The sequence below is a fragment of the Montipora foliosa genome, chromosome 11 (assembly GCF_036669935.1).
Source record: "Montipora foliosa isolate CH-2021 chromosome 11, ASM3666993v2, whole genome shotgun sequence".
NCBI lineage: Eukaryota > Metazoa > Cnidaria > Anthozoa > Scleractinia > Acroporidae > Montipora > Montipora foliosa.
In genome coordinates, this window is record NC_090879.1 from 30,564,463 (window position 1) to 30,586,962 (window position 22,500).

Here is a 22,500-nt window from a genome sequence, read left to right on the forward strand (position 1 = left end):
AGCCTCTGGATTTCGATTTACTGCTGTATATAACCCCATCACTTTTGTGCGTAATGACAAAACGACCTTTAAAATACGTTCGGGACTGTGGGTAGATCACAGAGCTCACGTTTGTAGCGTTTTCTTTTCCGGCCTTAGAGCAAGTGTGACGCAGGACTTTCCGATTTCGGAATATCTGGGCATTTTCAAGCCTTCACAATACTTCAGATTTTCTTTCCTTGTCGAGCAGAAAATGAAAAGGTTAAAAAGCGGAGAAATGGCTTAGACATAGATCACTAGCATTTTGCAAGAGAATTAAACGCGTCGGTGCTCAGAAATGAGAAAAGATAGAATGCGTTTGACAAACGTTTGAAAACTAATTTATTTTATGGGTTAGTTAGAATAGTGACACATACCGTATTTAATGCTTCCAGAGATTCTCTGTGTCACAGGAATGTCCTAGCTTGACAGAGTGACTGGTCTGAAGTGATGTTTTGCGCTCTTTACTTTAAAACATTCCGGAACCCTATTTGCATGTTATGCGTAACCCAATACCTAAATATGGATTGCACAAAAACTGTGCTAAGCTGGATCGCTGGAACTGTGGAATCTGGAAAGGCGAAATGTTCAACCCCAAAACTACAAATTCATGAATGGGATAATTTAAATTTAATATTGAAACTGAAGACTGAAGAAGGAAATCAAATCACGGATGACAATTTTTTTCAAGGTGGTAAAGTCAAAACAAGAATTGATTTATGACTTTGTAAACTAGTATATCATTCCAACAGAAAACAATGCTGCCGCACATTTAGTTAATAGTTACAACATTTGTCATTGATAACCACAGCAACGGCGTATTGACGTCAGAGGGACTTATTTTAATTTAGTTTGTTCAGGGAATGAAACTATCGTCAATGTGCCGAAATGAAACCCGGATCACCCCTTTCCGGACCGTGATGAAGTGTTCTTGGGAAAGTCATGCACTCACGTTTGTCATCAAAAGCAGGATCATTTTTAAGTTCCTCGCGTCGCAGTGAATTCTGGTTAAACGTAATGCATTCTGGTAAAAAGTGGTGAATTCGAGAATTCATCGTAGCTTGCATACTCAATCCAGATTATGTTGATGCTCGCTCGCTTCGCTCGCTCCGCAGCAATAGACCATTTCCGAGTTCATGTCTGCCTCCTCTTCAAAGCGAGTCAACACTGTGAGAATGAAAACTGTATTTCAATCATGACGAGAGAGAAAGAGTGTTAAACACACCTCCTCCGTAATAGCTAACGAACAGCGCATAATTTCCCTCGCCGGGGGAGCAGTACGACAATTTGAATCAGATTAAGCATGAGTTTCTCAAAGGCCCGAAAAGTTTGGAAAATTTTAAGGGTTCCAAAACTTCTTCTGTAGCGTCGATATAATGAAACACGTTCCAAGGCATAAAATCTTTGCAATCAATTTGCCTTCTTTCACTCAGTCTATTATTTATTTAACGAACGCGCCTGCCCTTCGAAGCAGAAGATTGATGTCGTGGAGTCAACTAACACAAAAAAAAAACAAAAAAAAAAAGCAAAGTATCAACTTCTAGTTTACATGACTGTGAGTGAAAGAGAAAACAGACTGTTTGAATTTACCAATGTAGTTAGGTTGGTAACTGAGGTAGACTGTTGTACTGCATAATTGTTCTGGGGTAGAATGAAAGGCGGTGAAAGTAAGTACTGGTAGATAGAGGAATGAAGTGTTGCTATGTGATTGCCGGGATCTACGAGTCGGATGTCTGAGCACTTTCTGGTGTCAACTGGTCTTTGACCATTATAGATGTTGAAAAGAAGTGCAAACCGAGCGTCAACTCTTCTTTGCTCCAGTGCTCTCCAGCCCAGGTCATCGAGCATGTCGGTGATACTTGAAGTATTGTGTCCACCTTTCGGCACGCCAATGAACCATTTCAACTTTGTGGGCTCCATTTGTTTTCGACTCCTGGTCTTGGGTCCCATATGTTATAGACCCGTATTTGGTTGGGGGCGCACAAACCCCAGATATGTCTTTTCGCGTAATGAACTTGAATGTACTTTCAGGTTTCTTTTCAGGAATGCAAGGGAGCGATTAGCTTTAGCGGCGTGATTACATTAATGTGTTTATTGCACTTAAGATCTTTTGTACATTGTCTTAGGAGCCCTATTAAAGCATTAAAGTATCTGTCTCCGAATGGACTACTGTTCAGTATGTATACGGAATATGATTTCGTGCACGGGAGACACGAAATACTTCACACTTTAAGGTGTTAAATTGCATTTGCCATACCTTTCACCACTTCTTAATCATGCTGAAGATGCTAGCAGTCGTCGCAAATGTTGACGGTAAGATACATCATAGTATCGTCAGCAAATTAAGAGCCTGAGCTTTGATTTTATGCCAGTTTGCAAGTCATTGATATAAATGAGATAGATTGCTGAGACAACGACTGAGCCTTGTGGGACACCTGAGAGAACTGGGGCGGGAGCTAAACTTTCACCATCTCAGACGGATCACCCATTGCTGCCCCTTATTCTGGAAGAGTCCTAAATTAATCCATGCTAAAGAAATCTTTCTGATTCCATAATATTTCGGTTTCAACAGTAACCGGTTGTGAGGGACTTTGCATGATGATGACATCAGTTTGCCTAGGGTTTCGTGGAGAGTCAATAAAATAAGGAGCTGTAACTCACAGTACATGTTCTTGCGAAAAGCATGCTGCACTGGAGAAAGGAAGTTGTTAGCCTCTGGGTGGTGCGTAACGCCGCATGTTATAATGTGCTCTAGTAACTCGCTACAAATGCAAGTCAGCGAGACTATAGTCTTCCGGTCTATCTTTATCCCCTTTCTTAAAAATTGGACTGACTCGGGCTTTCTTCTAGTCGCTGGGTATGGTATGGGTTTGAATCGAATTGGTAAAACTCTTCTCATGTAACAGCACTGGTGCAATTTTGGAGGACAGCTCTTTTAGGACTAGAGGCGCGAGCTCAAGCTGCCTTATGTGGTTTCAAGTTCTTAGTTTAGTTTAGTTTGTTGGCTTCGTTGCAAAATTACATCTATGCATGGGTTACAATAAAGCAGAAATATAAAGATAAAGAAATAGGATTGACAATAAACAGAGATGTGAAAAACAAAAAAAAAAACTAACGGCATGGTGCGATGGGGGAAAGGAACTGAACTTTCGTTCCAATTGACACCTACCCATCTACCCCCTCCCCTCCCCCCCAACTAAAATGTTAGAATTACAGTTGAGAAGTCTGATCATTGGTCCCAACCTTTTATTTGAATTGAGTTAATTTGTCGAAGTCCCTTTTCCTTTTTCATTTTCCTGCATGGGTGCTGATGAGTTCTGACCTTGCAGTGTACTGGGAGCTACTACTAACTATGGTTAAACATTACTTACTTTGAAGAATCAGTGGTGCGTACTTTTGCAAATGACTTTCCTGGCGTACCTTCATCGAAACCTTTTCGGGTGTGGTACCTTATTACTAGAAAATTTCGTTACATCTTTATTTCGCGATCTTGATGTGCACATATTTCACGACAATTAAATTTCGCGATTTTGCGAAAATTTTATAACTTGAATCGTGTTATTTTCAAGTTTTTGAGTAATACACCGGCAATTAACATTTCATCGTCAATGATACATTGGCCGTAATACTTCCCTTCCAGTTAATACTGACCATTTATTCCCGCCTTCTCCCATCCTTTGAAGACATGAACCCTCCCCTGTGGGCTGGTGAAAAATTTATGCTGTGACATTTCCACCAATCAAGTTGCATGTATTGGTTTCAAAACCGATAGCTTAAGGTCGTCATTCATAAACAAGGGAGTTTGGAAATTCCAGTAGACTGAGCCGTCAGTTATAAAAAATGCAAACATCTTCAAGGAATTCAACATGGAAGCCACTGGGCAAAACGCAACCATATGTAGCCATAAAGGTCTCCTTTAGGATTGCGTGTGAAGAAATATAAAAGTGTAAATATACACTTTTATATTTCTTCACGTAGGTGAAAGTATTAGATGATTATGTCTTTGCCATCATTAAAAGTCATTGTATTTTTAATTTCTGTGTTATATATGGGATTCCCCCGGGGGGATTAAAGCAGCTAGTGGAACAGCATTACAGGGAGCGAGTTAATGGACAGTTTGAAGACTTTAAAGGAGAAATGCCGCCTGGAGAGGAGGTAGAAACTAGTCGCGAAGAGGATGACCAGGACATTCAGAAAAACAATGTGATTTTGTAAACGTTTCCGCGGTAATAAACTCGTTCTTTTCTTAGTTATTGACCTAATGTAAGTCACTTACTTTTCGCGTCATGTCATCTTCGCGTCACTTTAATTTCGCCTTTTTTCTCAATATCGCGAAATTCGCGAAATTAACATGTCGCGGAAATTTACCAAAAAGTACATGTACAAGTTTTCGCACCCGAAAAGATGATGTTATCGAGAAAATGATCATCGGTTGGGCTCGTGGCCAGTCCGAACGCAAAGGTACTTCATGTAAGGCAAAGTGCGAGGAGGATCATATAAGATCCCACACTGCATTACGGGTTCATGTTTCCAAAATGGCGGCCTCCGCGGTAGCTGTGGAAGAGAGTGAAGTTGTAACAGCTTTGTCGCATTCTCTAGGAATTTCTAAGGAGATTCTTGCTAATGTTGCGAGCTATAATGAAGATTCAGCCTCCGTTTTAGGCAGAGTCAAAGCTGTTTTCGATGAGCGGGTCTCCAGCGAGGAAAAATATCGCTTGGACGTGGCGAATCTTCGTCGTGCACGTGTAAATGCAGGTTTGAGCTTCCTTGCTGTAGTACACTTATTGGAAGTAGATTCTTTAATTCTCATTGGAATTTACTTAGTTACTTTCCAAGTTGCTAGACGATTAGTTTTTTTAATTTCTTCCAAAACTTAAACGCTCGTTTTGCGTACGATCAGTTCTCCTACGTCCAGGGACGATTCGCCTTCGTCTGATATGTCAGTTTGCCAACGCATTCACCCCTTTCGCCTACTATGACAATCATTAATGTAAAGCATTTAAATCATCCAGTTTGTTGCACGACCAACGTCAATCTTTTACAGAAGAATCTAGCTAGCCAAAAGCGAGATCATAGACAAGGGCATAAAATTAAAGTCCTTCACACTAACACGAGCGCACACAAGTCATGGAATGTCACTTTGCAATCACTTATTTAATGGCATACTTACAGTATTCAAGATGCCAAAGTTCGGCAACAACGCTCGTTTGTTATTCAGGAAACAAGAAACTGCCGAGAAACGGTATGCGACATTTACAGACTGCAGACTAACCCTAACTCACAGTTATTGAAAGCTAACCGTTTTAGAATGGGTGCTTAGACTTAAATATTGTTTTCAGCACTATTTGAAATCGGTGCCTACACTTAAATACTGTTTTATATCAGAGCTTTTTGTAGACAGTCTGCAGTCTCCAAATGTCACATATCGGCTGAGAGTGTTGGTATGTTGCAATGAGGTTTAGTACGTGACAGTATCATGTTAATGAATGAGTGTGTTCTTCCAAGCATGCAAATGCCACCTTGTTTTGAAAAAGCACCTTTGGGTAATTGGCTATGACCCATTGTATACGTAAGGACATGTCGGCGAATCAACCCAAGACGTAGGCGAACTACATTGTAATTGTGGGCAAAACGACTGGTTACCCTTAAATTTAAGTTGTATGTCATTAGAAATTGCTTATGTTTGACAAGTTCCTTCAGTTGTCTTGTTTGCTGAGAAGCGCTTTGACAATCTGGCCTGGTGAGCCACGTCACATGCTGGCTTCAGAGATAGACACTTTGTACACTATTTTCATTCAAATTCATGATTGCTCTTAAATTGTTTTATTAGGAAGCATTGTACATGTACAGTTAATGAAATTTATAGTAACATAATCTTGAGCTAACCATAAAATTCTCCTTGGTGCCTGGCCCTTAAATAAGGACTCTCATTTATGATTTGAAAATGATCTTATTTTCCTTTATACAGAACAGCAATTCAGCCAGATTGAAAAGCAGCTTATCAGCTGTAACTCAAAACTTGAGTCTGAGCAGAAGCAACATGCAAGGCTTCAGAAGGAACACGAAGAAACAGGTGTGTGATGTTCATTCGTCGCTCCGACGAAGGGCTAACGCTCGAAACGTCAGCTTTCCAAATCTTTCACGGTGGTTATTTGACCTTTATCAACTCGTTTGATAAAAAAAATAATCAATTTCTGTTTCAATCCCCCACCGACGCAGTACCACCGTTTCTTTAGAAACTAAAATTTTGTTTACAGACGAAAGCTAAATTGTGCATATACAATAAATCCTTATATTTTTTCAAATCATGTCTGAATTTGAAAAAAATAATGGGGGTCTTAACAGGCCAGAGCACTTTTCCCTTTGCATGTTTTTGCTCTGTTTATTTGGATTTGGGTTTATTCTCGCAAGCCACTTCCATATTATTGCCAGTGATTTGATGCAGCATCCATAAACTTTCTGGTTTCTAATGCACTGTAGTAATTTTGTCCAGTAGAAATAGAAAACAGAAGACTCAAGTACTGACTATTGATTTGTTTGTTCTATTTTCCTTTTACTTTGTACAGTACAGAGTACTTCAAGTTACTTGTATGCAATTAATCCTGTATTTTGAAATCTGTATTTCTTAATGCCATGCAGACTGTGGATACTGTAGAATTGACATACATGTATGGTTTTTCTTGTACTTCGTACAAGTAGTTTGCTTTGTAGCCATTTTGTTAATGATGGAGCATTTGAATCTTACCTTCTTTTTTGTTTATTTGTAGTTGCCAATCTTGCTGAAAAACAAAAAAGACTACAGGAGGTTGAGAGTATCAAGGAGGATGCAGCAGCCAACTATGTAAGGTTTACTAAACATGTACAGGGGGGTAGGTCTTTGTTTGTGAGCTGTGCGATAAATTGACTTTGGAGTTTGAACAATGAAGTGGGCAGGTTCATGTATCAATGGCAACGTTGGAAATTACCACGGTGCCTTATGCCCCATGTCAATGAACAAGAATACTTAATAAGCAGAAAGGGGGTATCGGGAAGCTTGGTTAATCAACTAAGCTGAATGTCAGACCATACATGTACATGTTCTAACAAAGCAGGAAGCAAGTAAAGGGATAATTATGTCGTCTCGGACCTTGCACCTGACTATTTAGGGAGGTAACTGTCTTGTTGTTGTCTTGTCTAAGGTTGTGTTCTATTGGGATCAACTGTTTTTAGTTGGGTTTTTTCGTGTTCTATTGGGAAAAAACCATTTTCGGTTGGTTTGGTTGATCATCTTTTTCAACTGGCATCAAACTAGGTTGAAATGGTTGAAAAAGCATTGGCAGCAACCGCTGTCATTTACGCAGGCCATTTAAAGTCGGCCGCGGGCTCCTGCCATGTTGCTTTCAGGCCTCCACTTGTCAACGCTGAGAAGTCTGGTAATAACTATTCCCAGGAGTTACCGCGTTTCAACCGAAAACGGTTGGAAAAGTGTTCTATTGGGAAACCTCAACCGCTTCAACCGAAATCGGTTGTGGTTGAAACGGTTGATCCCAATAGAACACGACCTAAATGTCATTAGATTTATTCATAATAAAATTAATAGCAAATTTTCTAATGGGTCTAATTACTGTACATGTAAAGTTGAATTACAGCTTGTATGGGAATTTTGTCTATTTTAATATTACAAATATTATTATCTTTCAGTCTCGTGTGTCAAAGCTGAACGAACAGCTGGAATCGGAGAAACTGGACCTACTATCAGTGGTTGAGAGGAAAAATCAGGAAATAGACAGACTAAATGGTCAGAAGATATATTGAAAATATGCACTTAATAACCACGAGTGAGGTCATCTCAAACTGAGGTCAATATAGCTAGGCCTCAGTTTGAGATTTTGCTGTAACGACCTAACAGTCAAGGTTATTAAGTTGTTTATTATATGGCTAACAAGACGGTTCTAAAGAAGAAACAGCTAATTTACATAACCAATAATTGGCCCCTGGGGATTACAGGAGGATAATGCCCTAGCACATACATGTAGCTGCTCTTAGCCAATCATAACGCACGTTATATCGGCCAGAAACACTAACCATATAATAAACTGACATAATGTTCAGATAATTTTTTATTACATTGAGTTGTGGAATTATACAATACAGATATTTCTCATATTTCGAAGAATAAACTTTAATAATATTTACTGTAAAGGAGTGCATTGTAAAGTATTTGAAAAGTCAGTCTCCAATGGTCTTGATTCTGTGGGATAATAAGGTTGTCTTGTTTTCAAGATCATTGTCTGAGGTCATTGTGGGTACAGTGTATATCAGTTCACATTTGCAGTGGGTATTCAAATGGTGACAAGTGAAATACATGTATTATCAGGGAATAATTTCATGTGTGCTTTGTCCAAAATCACATAATTCCCAAGCCCTTAGGCGAGGGCAATTATTTGATTTTGGACAAAACTCAAGTAAATTAATTATTATTCCCTAATTTCACGAGTATGTCATTAATTTTGATTAGCTGTTAGTATCATGGGTGACAAGTTACTCCTTAATTCCAAATCTGGATGCCATTTTGGCACTGTAAGAAAGGTTGCCATGGCAACATTGCAATTTCACATTTGAAATTATAAATTAACGCGGAAATTTCGTGCCAAAACTAAGGAGTAATTTTTCACCCATGTTATTACAAAATAAATAATTATTGTTCTTACCCACCTTTTTTAACGTTTTGGCCTGTGAGGGGTCTCCTTTTGACAAGTAAAATTGCCTGACGCCAGGCAGTAAAATCTGAAAGTGGCCCACTCCTGGGAGGGAAGTGATAGAGAGGTTATATTAGTTTGGACATTTATGGCAGTAACCCATCTATCCCTGCCTGAGGGGTTCCCAGTCACAAGTAAACTCATTATTTTGTTGTTAGACCAAGTAAATTCTGTGAATGGCACTCTGAAGGAAGGAGGTTAAAGAGTTTTTGAATGAGTGTTTAACGCTTTTGCACCCATTGGGTTACCCCTTGGCATCTGAAATTAGGAGTTAGGTAGTTCTTAATAATTTATTGCTTCTACTTGTACATGTATTTCTGAATATAACTGAATGCTCGATGTTTTGATAGGCTGTTAGGCTCATGAATTATTAATAAATTTTTTACATGTAAAATTAACTACTACTTTAAATTAATGCTTTAAACATTTTTTTAATGTTGGAGTAAGGTTTACAGAAAATAATAAAAACATACCTTTGGCCTTTGGACTCCTTCATTTGTAACAATTTGCTTTTAAAACTTTAAATTTTGTATTTCATTTCAAACAGATGAATGGAAGTTGATGTCTAATAAATTGTCAGAAGCCAATTCTGTTAAGTGTGAGGCACAGGTTTGTAAAGCAACAGAATAAAAATAATTATAAAAATAATTACATGTATAATTAATAACATTTGCAATTTTTGGTGCTTAACTACTGGTTTTCACTGGTTCATTGTGGTTGTGTTTTCACGACAGCTGGAAAAACTCTGACCAGGGTGCGTCAGTTTGAAAAGTCTAATGAACAGTAAAGATCTTGAAAGCCTGAATGATGCAGGGTTTGCCTCATACAGTTGTTGATTTATAATATTATTCATTCTAAAAAAAAGTTAAATTAAGTTACCAAGTAGTTTTAAATGCTTTAATTTTTATAACGTTTCTTAATTGTTGTGGTAGTACACATGTAGTTGTCAGATATTAGTATGGCTTGTTAGCTGAGCTAGAATATCTTCACACATAAATAAAGATGGATACGTTGTTTTGTCTTGTCTTGTCTTGTCTTGTCTTGTCTTGTCTTGTCTTACAGTATATTGTCCAGTTGCAAAATTTCAGGTACTGTATTTGTTGTTATTTAAGGTTAATGCTTCCCATTAAATTTCTTTCAAGGCAAAACTGGATGAAATAGAAAGTCAAGAAACTTCTCTCAAGGTACTTGTAAAGAACTTTCACAAAATAATTTGTCACTCAAATCACTTGACCTGAAGATGAATTCCACTCAGGTTGTTGAAAGATCAGTCAATGTCATCCTTAACAGCCTTTCTCAGGATTAAGCTCACCTGCATGATCGTTCTTCACTGTGACAGTAAGTTAAGATAAATTGGACTCATGGGTTCAAACCAAAATTACAGGTATGATTTTAAAGAACTTGTAAAACTGTAACTTGTAACGTTTGGGCAAGAGTTTGAATAAGATGACTTTTGAGGCTTTCTTCTTTTCTTTCCAACTTTAGAAACACTCCCAAGTCAAATTGAATACTATTGTGAAAGCAATAATTATTAGCGGCGAACTAATTATGAGTATTATTGTTAGTGGACTTGTGGCACGACCAAATTGATTAGCCACTTGCATTTGGTCTATACATGTACAAATGGTAGTAAAAGTAATCTTTTCATACTGCCATGGTACTGACGTACTATTTGCCAGGTTTTTGTTTATACTTTGGTGATTTCTTTTTCTTAATAATTATATTTGATATGCGGGTTATAGACGAAGAAGTGATCCTTGCATTTACAGTATCTGATGGCTACCTGAATTTTTTACATGTACATGTAGGTGCCTATAAGAAACAATTGCTTAAAATTGTCCACAAAGGTTCGAGGATCACTTTTTCCTTATGCTGCCTGGAAAATATACTTGAACCATAAAATTAAGGAAGATACCTCTCCAGTAATGTAACATTATATAATTATAATTTTATTGTTACTGTTACTAATCATGGATTAGTAAACTAAAGTGCATTTGTTTTCTAGTATTAAGTAAATTAATAGTATTTTTTATTATACTGATTGCCTAGAAATATTCAGGCAAAGTGGACTTGTGGGGTGCTCTCAGGCAGTTTAATAAACCAGTTGCAAAGTTAAACACAACAACAACCAGCGGCCTGTTCTTGAAAGTCCCGAAAACGTTTTGGGCCTGTAAAACCATAAATTTTGTGAAAGTTTCAACCACTTGTTCTGGAAAGCCGAATCATCCTTAAACATCTTTTCAAGGTAGCAAAAAGCAAAATGACTGTGAAGTTTGATGATTTAAATCCTCTCTGTTCTTGAGATACAAAGGGAATTGTGACACCTCACCTAAAAGTGGCCTGTAAAGTTTTGGGACTTTCGAGAAATGGCCCGTTACAACGTTTAATAGCTCAACTTCTTGGTAGTGGAGTTGATACAAGGGCGGCGGCCAAAACGCACAGGGGACGAATTGCAGCATCTGTTACCTACAAAACACACTACAGTAACTACATGGCTTTCTGATTTTCTGATAAGTAGCTTTTGTCATAATTTGCCAGTGTAATACTTCAGATAAATCAGCACAACTTCACTTACCTTTTGGAAAACCGCGAAGAAAATGGCCAAGCAACCAACACGCACAGCTGCCACGCACCTTGAATACGGAAAATTTCTACCATTTTGATTTGGGTGTTAGGGATCAGATTTTGAGGCATGACAGATTCACAATCACTTCAGATCAAGGTGATGTGTGCCAGTTGGCCAGCCAGTCCAAGATGTTGTCCAAACCCCTGAAATCACGATCAATACACGCGAAACATGATTAGTGTTCTATTAGGATGCGTCCTCCTTCCTTGGAACGCGATAATTCTATTTTTGGTCCTGGGCTGAGTTATTCCAAGCTTGCAGGGGTTACAGGTAGCAATACCAAAGCATTAAAACCATAGCAAACCATGGTTTTTGGTTGTATGTGCACTTCTTGAGGTATCAGATGCTGTACTGTGAGTGGATCCACTTTGACATTAATGTTGTGACAAAATTTACCAAAACTGAGAGGACAGCTCCACCTGTAAGGAAATGTGAGAATGTGTTATTTTTAATTTTACAGACCGAGAAAACACAACTGCAGTTTCACATACAAAGTCATGGTAATTGTTATGTTTCAGTTCCGTGAAAAGAGGATTGAACAAGAAAAGGAGCTTGTTCAAAAACAAAATACTTGGTTGAGTGATGAGCTGAAAACTAAAACGGATGAGTTGGGCAAACTGCGCAAGGAAAAGGTGATTTTAAGAGAAATAATTAAAAAGTATGCTGGAAGAGAAAAGGGACCTTATTTCTCCAGGAAAAGGGTTATAAAAATGAATGTATTTTGGCATGTGGAGTTAATAAGAAGTTTGCAAAGTAAAAATGATTTATATTCTCATCGGTTCTGTGAAAGTTTAATAATACATTTTGCATGGGAAACCAGTTGCGTCAGGTGATGAGTGAAAGGACAACTGAAAAATCAGAGTCTTAGGCAGGGTAAATTGAACCTATGAGCACTGTAACGTTGGTCGGATGCTCTACCCTTTTGAGCTACTCATGGGGAGGTGGGTGACGTGTATTTCGGCCGTAAATGGACTTGTAATTAATTTTGTCCTGCTGGTCTGCAGTTGTGTGCATGACTCATTAAATAAATGCAACTACAGTGTGGGAAGAATGGGGAACTAGTTGCTTCCCATGGGTACTGTTTCTTTATTAATATTCATTTATTTATTTATTTATTTTTCATCATTGTTTAGTCTGAAAAAATCAAATAAACCAATGCACAATGCACTTTGTTTCAACAGTCTTCCCAAGTTTTGGAACTTCAAACTCAATTGGATGAGACCATTGAAGAGGTACATTATAAATCTTGTGGAGGAAGTCTTGGTCTTCCTCTTGTATCCCTTATTCAAAACTGACCAGTGGGCCCATTTGGAGAGCTGGGTTAGGGTGAAAAATTCAAGGATGTAATTTATCCTGCAGTTTGGAAATACTACAGTGACTGCAATGTATATGAAGGCAGCTTATAATAAGTCATTGTCGTTCAAAGTCATTTGGAATTCCTTTTAATTTATATGTTTGTTTTTAACTCTCTGTTATCAGACTGAATTTATTTTGACTTGTAACTTTTATTGCCTTGGGTTTTTGGAAAAAGTGGGCTTGGCTCACTGGTCAAGGTAAGTTTGGGGTCTTAAGAGAAGATGGGTGAAGCACAAAGAGCATACTAGAGTTTCCATTTGTATATGTACCTTTAAATAACAAAATACCAGTAGTTCTTTACCTTTCCTTTCCTACGAGGAATAATTTATTAATGAACATTAATTTCAGCTGTCTCAGTTGAAGACCTCAGCAGAGGCTTTAAGGGAAAGCAATACAGACATGAAGACCAAAGTCGAAAGTTACATGGACAAGTTAAAGGAGGTAAGGCATTTGAAAGAACAAAAAAAAAAAAAAGGGGGGAATCTGAATTTTTTTAAATACTAAAGCTGGATGGGCAGTTCTTCACACAAGTCACAAGTACAGTCACATTTATTGTTAACCATTGTCTCTCCTTTTACAATCTGTGTGTGTTAAAAACTGATATTATGGGACTTTCGAAAGCTTTGAAGAGACTTGAAACTGGCACTGAACCATTTGTTATAATTATCTTATTGTTTGCATCAGTCCACTTTAATTTTATTATATTAAAAACAATTATTATTATTATTATTATTATTATTATTATTATTATTATTATTATTATTATTTGTTGAAAATATCATAAGAATCATTCTTGTAATAATTCAATTTTCATTGCTGTATTTAAGTGGAATAATGGAAAAAATAAACACTCTTGAACAAGTGGGTGATTATGTAGTAGCTTACAGTACATGTGGCGGTACGGTATTGCCAGACATACCATATAGCTACACATACCGTAAGCTAATGACAGTGGCATGATAATTTTGGATCTCTGAATGCTGATCTTTGCTGACAGGCTCGTGAACAATTTGCCAAGATGGAAGACCACTTCAAAACAGAACTGACATCACAGTCAAAGCTGGCCACACTTTATAAGGTAATTTTTCCGGCACCATTGCTAAAACACTGTATTATCTGTTGTAGCTTGGTGTATCACAAATTCAGCCTCAGTGGACTTCTGCCCTTTTCCAGTTTCGTTGGGGTTTTCATTCCAATGCATGCCAAACGGATCTCTCGAACTCATGTGGAAGGATGTTGTTTAATGGGCGTTGTTAATGGCTTTGTAATTACTACTAATAGCTTTTTCAGGTGGCTTCACTTGGCAAGGACAGGTACAGCACTTGTTCATTTCTTGTTCTCTTTCTTTGAGAATGTTACATTATTCATTCTTTTTTTCTTTTGATATAATTATGACTTCTGCAAAATTAATGGTTAGACTCTCTAGTCTTCTCAGATACAATGTAATGATGTCCAATAAACAGTTGGCCCTGTCTCACATGTACAATGTACAGCCCTTCAATGTTTGTAACCCTTTGGGATGTATTAAAAGAACCCACACACTACATTAATTTTGTATATTCGCGAAGAGCAGGGCATGGTCAGGAGATTCTCCGACTGGTGTTTTGTTCTGGGTAAATGTGTTGAGTGTTGGGAGGGTACAGTAAATGCTTCAATAGCAAGCCTTTTAAGGGGCTCTGTCCTACATGTTTGTATTGTTGACTCTCCATGGGCATTGTCACTTAATGTTTAAATAGATAAACAAAAAATATAAAAAATTAATGAATGGTTTGCGTCAAAAGTGCTTTTAGGCGGCATAACAAGTGCTCACATGCAAGACACTAACTCCTCATGCTGTACTGTGCAAAAGTTGGGACAAGGGGCCTCTTGTACTTTCCCCATTTTACATGAGGGCTAATTGGTTTCTTGTTCAAAATTGTATGAAACCCTGCAAAGACACTGTCTTGCAATTCAGGCAACAAAAGGCCTTCATTGGTTGGGCACCTTGATCACTGGTTTCTTTTTGATGTGTCAGGCCTTATTTTGTACTCAGTGTGCTTTTCTTGCATTTCAGGATAGTGCTGATGAGGCAAAGAAAAAGAGTGATGAATTGTTGACAGCATTTGAAGAACTGCAAAAGTTGCTCAAAGAGGCTAATGAAGGTACTTTCAGACAGTCTTTATTAGCATTTATTGGCTGACTTTGTGACAGCTTCTTTATTTCTATTACATTATGCTACAAGTCATGTACTGCTAGATAATAAAATTGGTATGTAGTCTTGGCCTGTAATAAGATGAGATGTTGGAGATGTCTTGTCCTGCTGGGGATTTCCCTCCTCCAAAAGAAGGACATTTTTCTGATACTATTGCTATGTGTAAAACTGCTGGCTGGTACAATTAATTTTATACAGTGTACATGTATATTATCTTCTATTTAAACATTGTTTGAATGACTAGCTTTGCATGATTCATGTTGCCTTCCAGGCCGTCTTGATTCAGACAGTAAGTTGAAGGAGCAAGAAAATTTCCAAGCAGAGAAGACCAAGGAATATGGTAAGGTTAAGAATGATTAATGTTGTGGGGTCTGTACATTTAGGGACAGAGAAGAATGTGTCCCACAGAGCCATTCAGTTTTGTAGATTGAACAACAAAAGACAGAAACAAGATTTTTCTGTTTTGGCCATTCCAAAAAAGAGGTGAGAGCCAAACGAAAAACAACAAAACAACGATTTTAGCAACATCTACATGTACAGAATAGGCTAGTTTCATATTGTACAGCAACAACAGAACAGAGTTGAGGTTCAGGCCGGGGTAGAATTAGCATTTTGCTTTGCCCAAAACAAAGGAAAATCCAAATTATTTCCCTGAACCTCAACTCTGTTCTTTTGCTGCTACACAATTCGAAGCCTATTCAGGGCAGTGGATGGCCACTGGCTTGCCCCGTAAGGGGTTCCCCTTTGATGTCAGGAAAATCATCTGGCATTAGACAAAGTAAAATTTCTGAAATTTCCTTGGTTTTAAACCTGTATGAAATCAATCTCTACCTCACTGCATATTCAGTTTTTAGGTCTAGTGAGGTACATGTACAAGTAGCTTAGTCATCTCTTGTCATTTCACACTGACCATTCTGAAGAACCAAGAGCTAACTGAAATTGTCATCAATGTAGAGATTAAGGTTCTTCCTGCTGTAAACAGTAGCTTGGGTGACTGGATAGTTCCTTGGGTGACTGGATAATTTATGTATTTTGTATGTTGAAGTCATGACAAAATTTTTCTGGACATGATTTTATGTACTTGCAGAGGACAAGATTAGCAAACTGGAGAGAGAGTTGGAGAATGCTAACGACTTGCTTGCTGCTGCAAGGCAAAGAGGTAGGTAAATTGTAGAAATTTGAAAACAATCCATGGTTCTGTTGACAGAACAACCTGCAAGTACTGTAGATGGTACATGTATTCACTCTGCAGGCATAAACACTGCTTAGCCTTGGTTCTGGACCTGGGGCAAGAATTAACATTATTCTTAGAATTATTATTATAATTATTATTATTATTATTATTATTATTATTATTATTATTATTATTATTATTATTATTATTATTATTATTATTATTATTATTACTACTAGTAGTAGTAGCAGCAGCAGCAGCAGCTCATAAAACAACCTTATTGGGAACAGTGAGAATTTTGAGACCAGTGCTTGGATTTTGTCCGCTGTCACAGTGCAGTTAATGTAGTAGCTGTTCATAGCAATAAACATAAACTAAGCTCTGAAATGTGAAACATGAAACATAAGAAGAAGACGAAGACGAGGGCAAAGGCAAAGATGAACCACCACCTGCATTGGTGGGCTTCATTATGAAATTATTATTTTGTGCAAGGCTTCAAAATTAGAGATACATGTAGTATACATGTAAGGGGAGCCAAAAACCTGACCTGAGCACAACTGTCCATATCTCAGAACTAGTGCTCTGCTGCAACCAAATGAAGGGGTGTGATGCAATGGAGAGACATGTACATAAAGCATACAGCTGTTAGTGTAGGACCCGAGGTCACAGTTGACACCGTAAAATTAATTTTCATTGTACGCACTAAATTAAATAACATTAAATAAATTTATTTATTTTTATTATTTAACAGACAATGATATGCACTGACAATTATACTGTACATTTTACATGTATTGGCAACAAAGGCTGAGTTTATTCCTCAAATTCTTGTTGTTCCAAGGTGCAGCTCCTCTCACTCCAGCTGAACTGAGTACTCTTTCACCCACTGCGGCTGCCACAAGTTCATTCATGAAATCTGGAATGACACTGACCCAGGTACAGGACTGGTGTAGTTGAACTCTAATCTTTAATATATTATTACAAGTTAGTATAAACCAGTCACTCTTCTACATGTATTGAAGGGCTCCAGACAAAATCGCATCTGCAGTCTGTTTCGATCATTTCAATGTGATGTTTTAAGTCTAATATTCTTGCAATTTTGTGGAATGTACGTGACAAGGGTGTTACAGTATATAATCGTCTGGTGTTAGACAGAGTAAAGGATCACTCCTAAGAGACAATAGATTAATAATTGTCTGTTAGTCTTATCTGTCTTTTAGGAGAAATAAACATGTCTTGCTGAATGGTGTCGTGCTACTGGGAGGACTGAATTGTTGAACTTGGCATTCTTGCAATTTCAATGACCCGTATTGAATTTTTTTTTCCAGATCTACAGCCAATATGTTGAAGTCTCGGATGCACTACAACAAGAAAAAGATGAGAATATTAGACTAAAGCAGTACTTGGACCAGATACTTAAGGTAAAACTAAATTGTAAAATTAGTCTGACTTCTTAATAATAACTTTATTTTTTACCCCTTTGGATTGTGCTTGCCTATTTTGGTTGAATTTAAAGTGTTACAGCAAGGATCCCATTTGATTTGAAGGGGTGACCAGTTTTGATCAATTTATGGTAGTTACATGTATCTAATTAGACACCACAAAAAATTATACGTGTATCCTACATTCCCTGATTGGATAGTGTTCATACACCAAAGATAATACCATGGAGATCTTAGCAGTTTATCTATAAAATTACGGGAGATGCTTTTTTCATGCTAAACAAAACAGCTTTTGGTTTGTATGAATCAGACTTGAATCAACCGTTAATAAGACAGATCCCGTGCATTCAAACCCAGTGCTTTCACATTCAACGTTGATTTTGAGTTCAGAAATTTGCTCAATATGTATGCTCAGCTATTTTCAGATACTTTCCGTGTAAGTTCAGGTTAAAGTTCCCTAATATCTAAGAATTTAATGGCAACTTACACTGTACTTATGACTCATGTAGTTTGATATTTTTTATGATGTGTGCCATTTGCAGGAAATTGAGGAGAAAGCTCCCATACTGCAGCAACAGAGAAGAGACTATGAACAGGCATTACACAGTGTCGATCAGCTTTCAAGAAGATTAGATTCTGCCCTGATTGTGAGTAGGAAAAAAAGGGCAGAGATATGCTCCCGTACGAAAATTCTGGGCGAGACGCGGGCGAGATTCGGGCCATAAAAAGTCTCGCTGATGAGCGATACAGAGCGTGACGATAATCAGCCTGACAGGAGCGATAAAAATTGAACGATAAATGAGCGAGAATGGAGCGGGACATTTGTACTACTCTGACATTTGGACGATATTCTGAGCGATAAACGGGCGAGATTCAGGTCATAAAAAATATAAAAAATCACGCTAATGAACAATACATTTTTATGGGCGTGACGTTAGTTTATGGCTTATAATTTCGGGTGTTACGAAAACTAAGACCTAAGACCTGGTCTTAGCTTTCGTAGTACGAAAACTACAACCCCGCTCTTAGTTTTCGAACGAAAACTAAGACCCTTTGTTAATAGCGGTAATTACGGGGAAGAAACCCAGGAAAACTTACCGCTACTTAGAGATTTGGGCGCTGTATATTGTTTCCTCACAGGATTAAGTTTAAACAGACACAACGCCATGAGAAGCTTGAATGTTGTGCGACCTTGCGCGACAGGAAAAAAGTGGCATTTATTGGCACGGAAACTAAAGACAGGATCTTTCAGATAACGAGAAACTCTGTCTGTTAACCCTTTGGTTATAGCAAGAGTCCATGTCTTGGTTGTAACCACTAAAAATGTGAGACATGCATTTTTCTGTCAGTACACATCTTCCAGTTTCAAAACAAGTCCACAATTTAGCCGTCAGTCACGCAAACAGTAAACGGATGCTCGTAGATGGTCAATTTTATTATGATGCCTGATAGGGGACTGAATAGTTTTACATGTAAGACATAAGTGATTTTCTGTAAGTTTCTCCGTATTTGTCTGACTCACAAGCTTATTTCTCAGCTTATTACAATGAGGATATGAAGTATCATCTGTCAGGGGGCGAGGGTACATCGCGCTATCCTGGTACTTTGACGCATTATTTATAAGAAACATTGAAATCAGTATAAACAGAAACAAAACAGGCCATCATTGAAACTATGCCTACTTTAATAGTGCCATTATAAATTACAAACTAGAAAATCCCCTGCCACTCCCCCCACACCCATAGACAGTACCAATGTTTTTTGTTTGCGTGACTTACGGCGACATTGTGGACTTGTTTTGATACTGGAAGCAGAATAACAAATGTATCGACAAAATAATTCTTGTATCACATTTTTAGTGGTTACAACCAAAGGGTTAACAGACTGAATTTATCCTTATTCGAAATATCCTATCTTTAGCTTCCGTGCCAATAAATAAGCGAACACTCCTCGACCGAGACCAACTACAGTAAACATGACCCTTGTCATCATTGCGTGGACAGTCATGTAAGACAGGAACATGTTTCAGTTTAAGGTAACTTAAATAAAAAGAATGTACCAGCTTTTAGCATACAACAAAATGCGACTGAAGTCATTCAAAGTGTCCATAATAAGGTAGGCATGTTAGTAGCCAGGTTTCCACAGTGATTTGTGATCAGATAGCGAGGTGTTCGTTTCTAGTTTCTCATTTATTTTAAATCTTCATACATTGTTTAAAATCTATTTCATAAAAGAGAAAATTGTTTCCAGCAATATTAATTAGAGCAAATAAATTCTGTTTTGATCTGGTTGATTACTGTCCTAAATGGGAAGAAAAAGCTCTGCATCTGTGTAGAGATTCAGATATTTGGTGAAATGCACAGTTAAACTGAAACGCGCGCCAAAAGCGGTTACAAATGGCCGTTGGCAAAACCCGGATCGGATCGGATCGGATCGGATCGACAAAACCCGGACTGGTTCAATATCAAAATTCCTGCCAATAGGCACATGAAATCCCTGGGTCACCAGTTAAGGTTACTTCCCACCTTCAAGGGTGTCCTTCCGGAAAAAAGTTCGTACTCGCGTTAGTTTCAATAAAATCATAACAAACTATACATCAGAAGAAAGCTTAGTAAATGTAGTTTTCGATAAATATACTGCTTTAGCGAGTTTTTCTTTTGGTAAGTGTTAGAATTGGCGCCGGTAAGACGTGAAACCGCCGAGGGTTCTTCTGTTAAATTTATCGGGTATCGGATGCCGCTTCACGAGCAAAATGACTTCACAGTGTTGTTATTCACAAGCCATCAATCAACAAAAGTTTGTCAGGAGATTCCGATATTTAGAATAATTTCTCATGGCGTCCATTTACACAACATACCTCGCATATTTTTGGCTACTCCAACCTTAGATGCGGATATCTAAACAACCAATCAGAATATCGAAAACGCCTGAGACAATTTCGTTGATTGATGGCTTGTGAATAACAACACTGTGAAGTCATTTTGCTCGTGAAGCGGCATCCGATACCCGATAAATTAATTAGAAGAACTCTCGGTGGTCTCTCGTCTTACCGGCTCCTGACAATAAAAGGAAAACTCAGTTACACTATATCTGTTGGCGTAAACTACGTTTATTAAGACTAAAAACAAAATAAGTATGCAAGGCTGGTTTTACGGCTGTGAGGATATATAGTGTTTGTTTGACCAATTTTCGTCAGGCACTGCCTGACTCCTTCAGGGAGTTAAATCATAACTCGTACATAACTCCCTGAAGAAGTCGGGCCGTACCTGACGAAATATTGGTGAAACAAAAACTATATATCCTCACAGCCGTACAACCAGCCTTGCATAATTATTTTGTTTTTAGTCTAAATATTATTTGCTGGTCAGATCTCCCAAGATCCGGCACTTGTACTTTGTTCAGATGGCCCTTGCATACACAAACTGTCCACATTTATTAAGCTTTCTTCTGATGTATAGTTTGCTATGATTTTATTGAAACGCAAGTACGAACGTTTTCCGGAAGGACACCCGTGAAGGTGGGAAGTAACCTTAACTGGTGACCCAGGGATTTCATGTGTCTATTGGCAGGAATTTTGATATTGAACCAGTCCGGGCTTTGTCGATCCGATCCGATCCGGTCCGATCCGATCCGATCCGATCCGATCCGATCCGATCCGATCCGGTCCGGTCCGGTCCGATCCGATCCGATCCGATCCGATCCGATCCGGGTTTTGCCAACGGCCGTTACAAATATTTAATTATCGATAGCCAAAACTCAAACATTGCTCTTCCCTCTTAAAGGTTTTCCGTCCAGCGACAAGCAATTCCTATCATTAAAAAATTATCCTCCGTTTTGAGCAAGCAGGATAATGCTGTCTTGAGGTAGCTACATGTAGATTGCTTCTCCTGAACGTGCTAAGCTATTTGAACTTACCTCTCCGGATACGGGTGGGTATCACGCTAATTTTATCACTTGGAAAAAATATCCAGCCATAAACGTATTTTAGCTCAAAATTCAGAGCGGTAAAAAATGGTTTGCTCACCTTTTACCCGGGGACGAACTACACGTACAGAAATGCAGCAAATAATATAATACATTAGAACGACAGCCAGAGTTAAGTAACTGATTTGCATTTTTGAGTACTCCCTGATCTATTTCTACTAATCTTTTCTTATCGAATAACAAGTAGAGATCACTTATGTATCGAATAACAAGTGAGCAGCCTGAGTTTCACCGATAATACAGCGTGACAAATGTCTCGTTACAGCGGCGTAAATGAATAAACTGGGGTTTCACTTTTTCTCGCTCACTCACGCCACACTATCGGCGATAATCAAACCAAACTAATGTCTGGCTCAGTCGCACAAGCGCGACAAAATGGTTGTCTCGCTTTGTCTCGCTCAGTTCTTGCCTTAAAAACAGCTTTATGGCCCGAATCGGGCCCGAATCTTGCTCAGTCAGGCCACAAATTTTCGTACGGGCTGTAACTGATTTATACAGGCACTTGTGTTTGAAAAGAGTACGTTGGTACATGTATCAAGTAAAATGTGGGTTTGAGAGGGAGTGGAGAAACCTGCAATAGTATGCACTTGGAAGAAAACCTCCCTCTAGGAGCAAGAAAGAACCAAAATAACTTCACCCACACATGTTGCCCAATCCAGTCAATGAGTCTGCGGCACAGTGGTTCATGTTATTTAAGTCCAATGTTAATCTTGGGCCTCAGTAAAACAAATTATACACTCAGGTGTGATGAGTGTGAAGAAGTAATCTTCCATTGTGTTACAAATGTTTCATTTTTAAATGCTAACTCAAAGTAAACCCTGGGGAACACCTCAGTGGGTAATGCAGGAAACAGAATGTTCTTTATTAGTTTGCAAAATTAATGCCCTCAATGATGATGAATTTATGAAGTGTCAAGTGAGCTAGCGCTGGGGCACTGCCGCACTAATTGGGGACACTGGACATCCATGTGG

At 38.2% G+C, this 22,500-nt stretch overlaps 2 protein-coding genes across 6 annotated transcripts in view; one reads left to right on the forward strand and one right to left on the reverse strand.

Moving 5' to 3' along the window:
• The window catches only part of LOC137975345 (uncharacterized), a 20,221-nt gene extending 19,691 nt beyond the window's left edge, over positions 1-530 (reverse strand). Inside the window, exon 1 of one of the 2 annotated variants that reach the window (XR_011117565.1) lies at positions 396-511. The gene's annotated coding sequence lies outside the window, so the exon portion shown is untranslated. Of the gene's footprint in view, positions 1-395 lie in introns of both variants that reach the window. The other variant, XM_068822437.1, reaches the window with a different exon arrangement.
• Positions 531-4,537: 4,007 nt separating this feature from the next.
• The window catches only part of LOC137974773 (nucleoprotein TPR-like), a 124,405-nt gene continuing 106,442 nt past the window's right edge, over positions 4,538-22,500 (forward strand). For 3 of the 4 annotated variants that reach the window (XM_068821750.1, XM_068821749.1, XM_068821752.1), the window contains exons 1-16: positions 4,549-4,773; positions 5,987-6,091; positions 6,786-6,859; positions 7,699-7,795; positions 9,304-9,365; positions 9,899-9,940; positions 11,901-12,014; positions 12,564-12,614; positions 13,087-13,179; positions 13,736-13,816; positions 14,792-14,879; positions 15,201-15,269; positions 16,017-16,088; positions 16,945-17,039; positions 17,432-17,524; positions 18,088-18,192. In XM_068821750.1, the coding sequence (XP_068677851.1) occupies positions 4,554-4,773; positions 5,987-6,091; positions 6,786-6,859; positions 7,699-7,795; positions 9,304-9,365; positions 9,899-9,940; positions 11,901-12,014; positions 12,564-12,614; positions 13,087-13,179; positions 13,736-13,816; positions 14,792-14,879; positions 15,201-15,269; positions 16,017-16,088; positions 16,945-17,039; positions 17,432-17,524; positions 18,088-18,192 (1,461 nt within the window). In that variant the 5' untranslated portion in view covers positions 4,549-4,553. Of the gene's footprint in view, positions 4,774-5,986; positions 6,092-6,785; positions 6,860-7,698; positions 7,796-9,303; positions 9,366-9,898; positions 9,941-11,900; positions 12,015-12,563; positions 12,615-13,086; positions 13,180-13,735; positions 13,817-14,791; positions 14,880-15,200; positions 15,270-16,016; positions 16,089-16,944; positions 17,040-17,431; positions 17,525-18,087; positions 18,193-22,500 lie in introns of all 4 variants that reach the window. The other variant, XM_068821751.1, reaches the window with a different exon arrangement.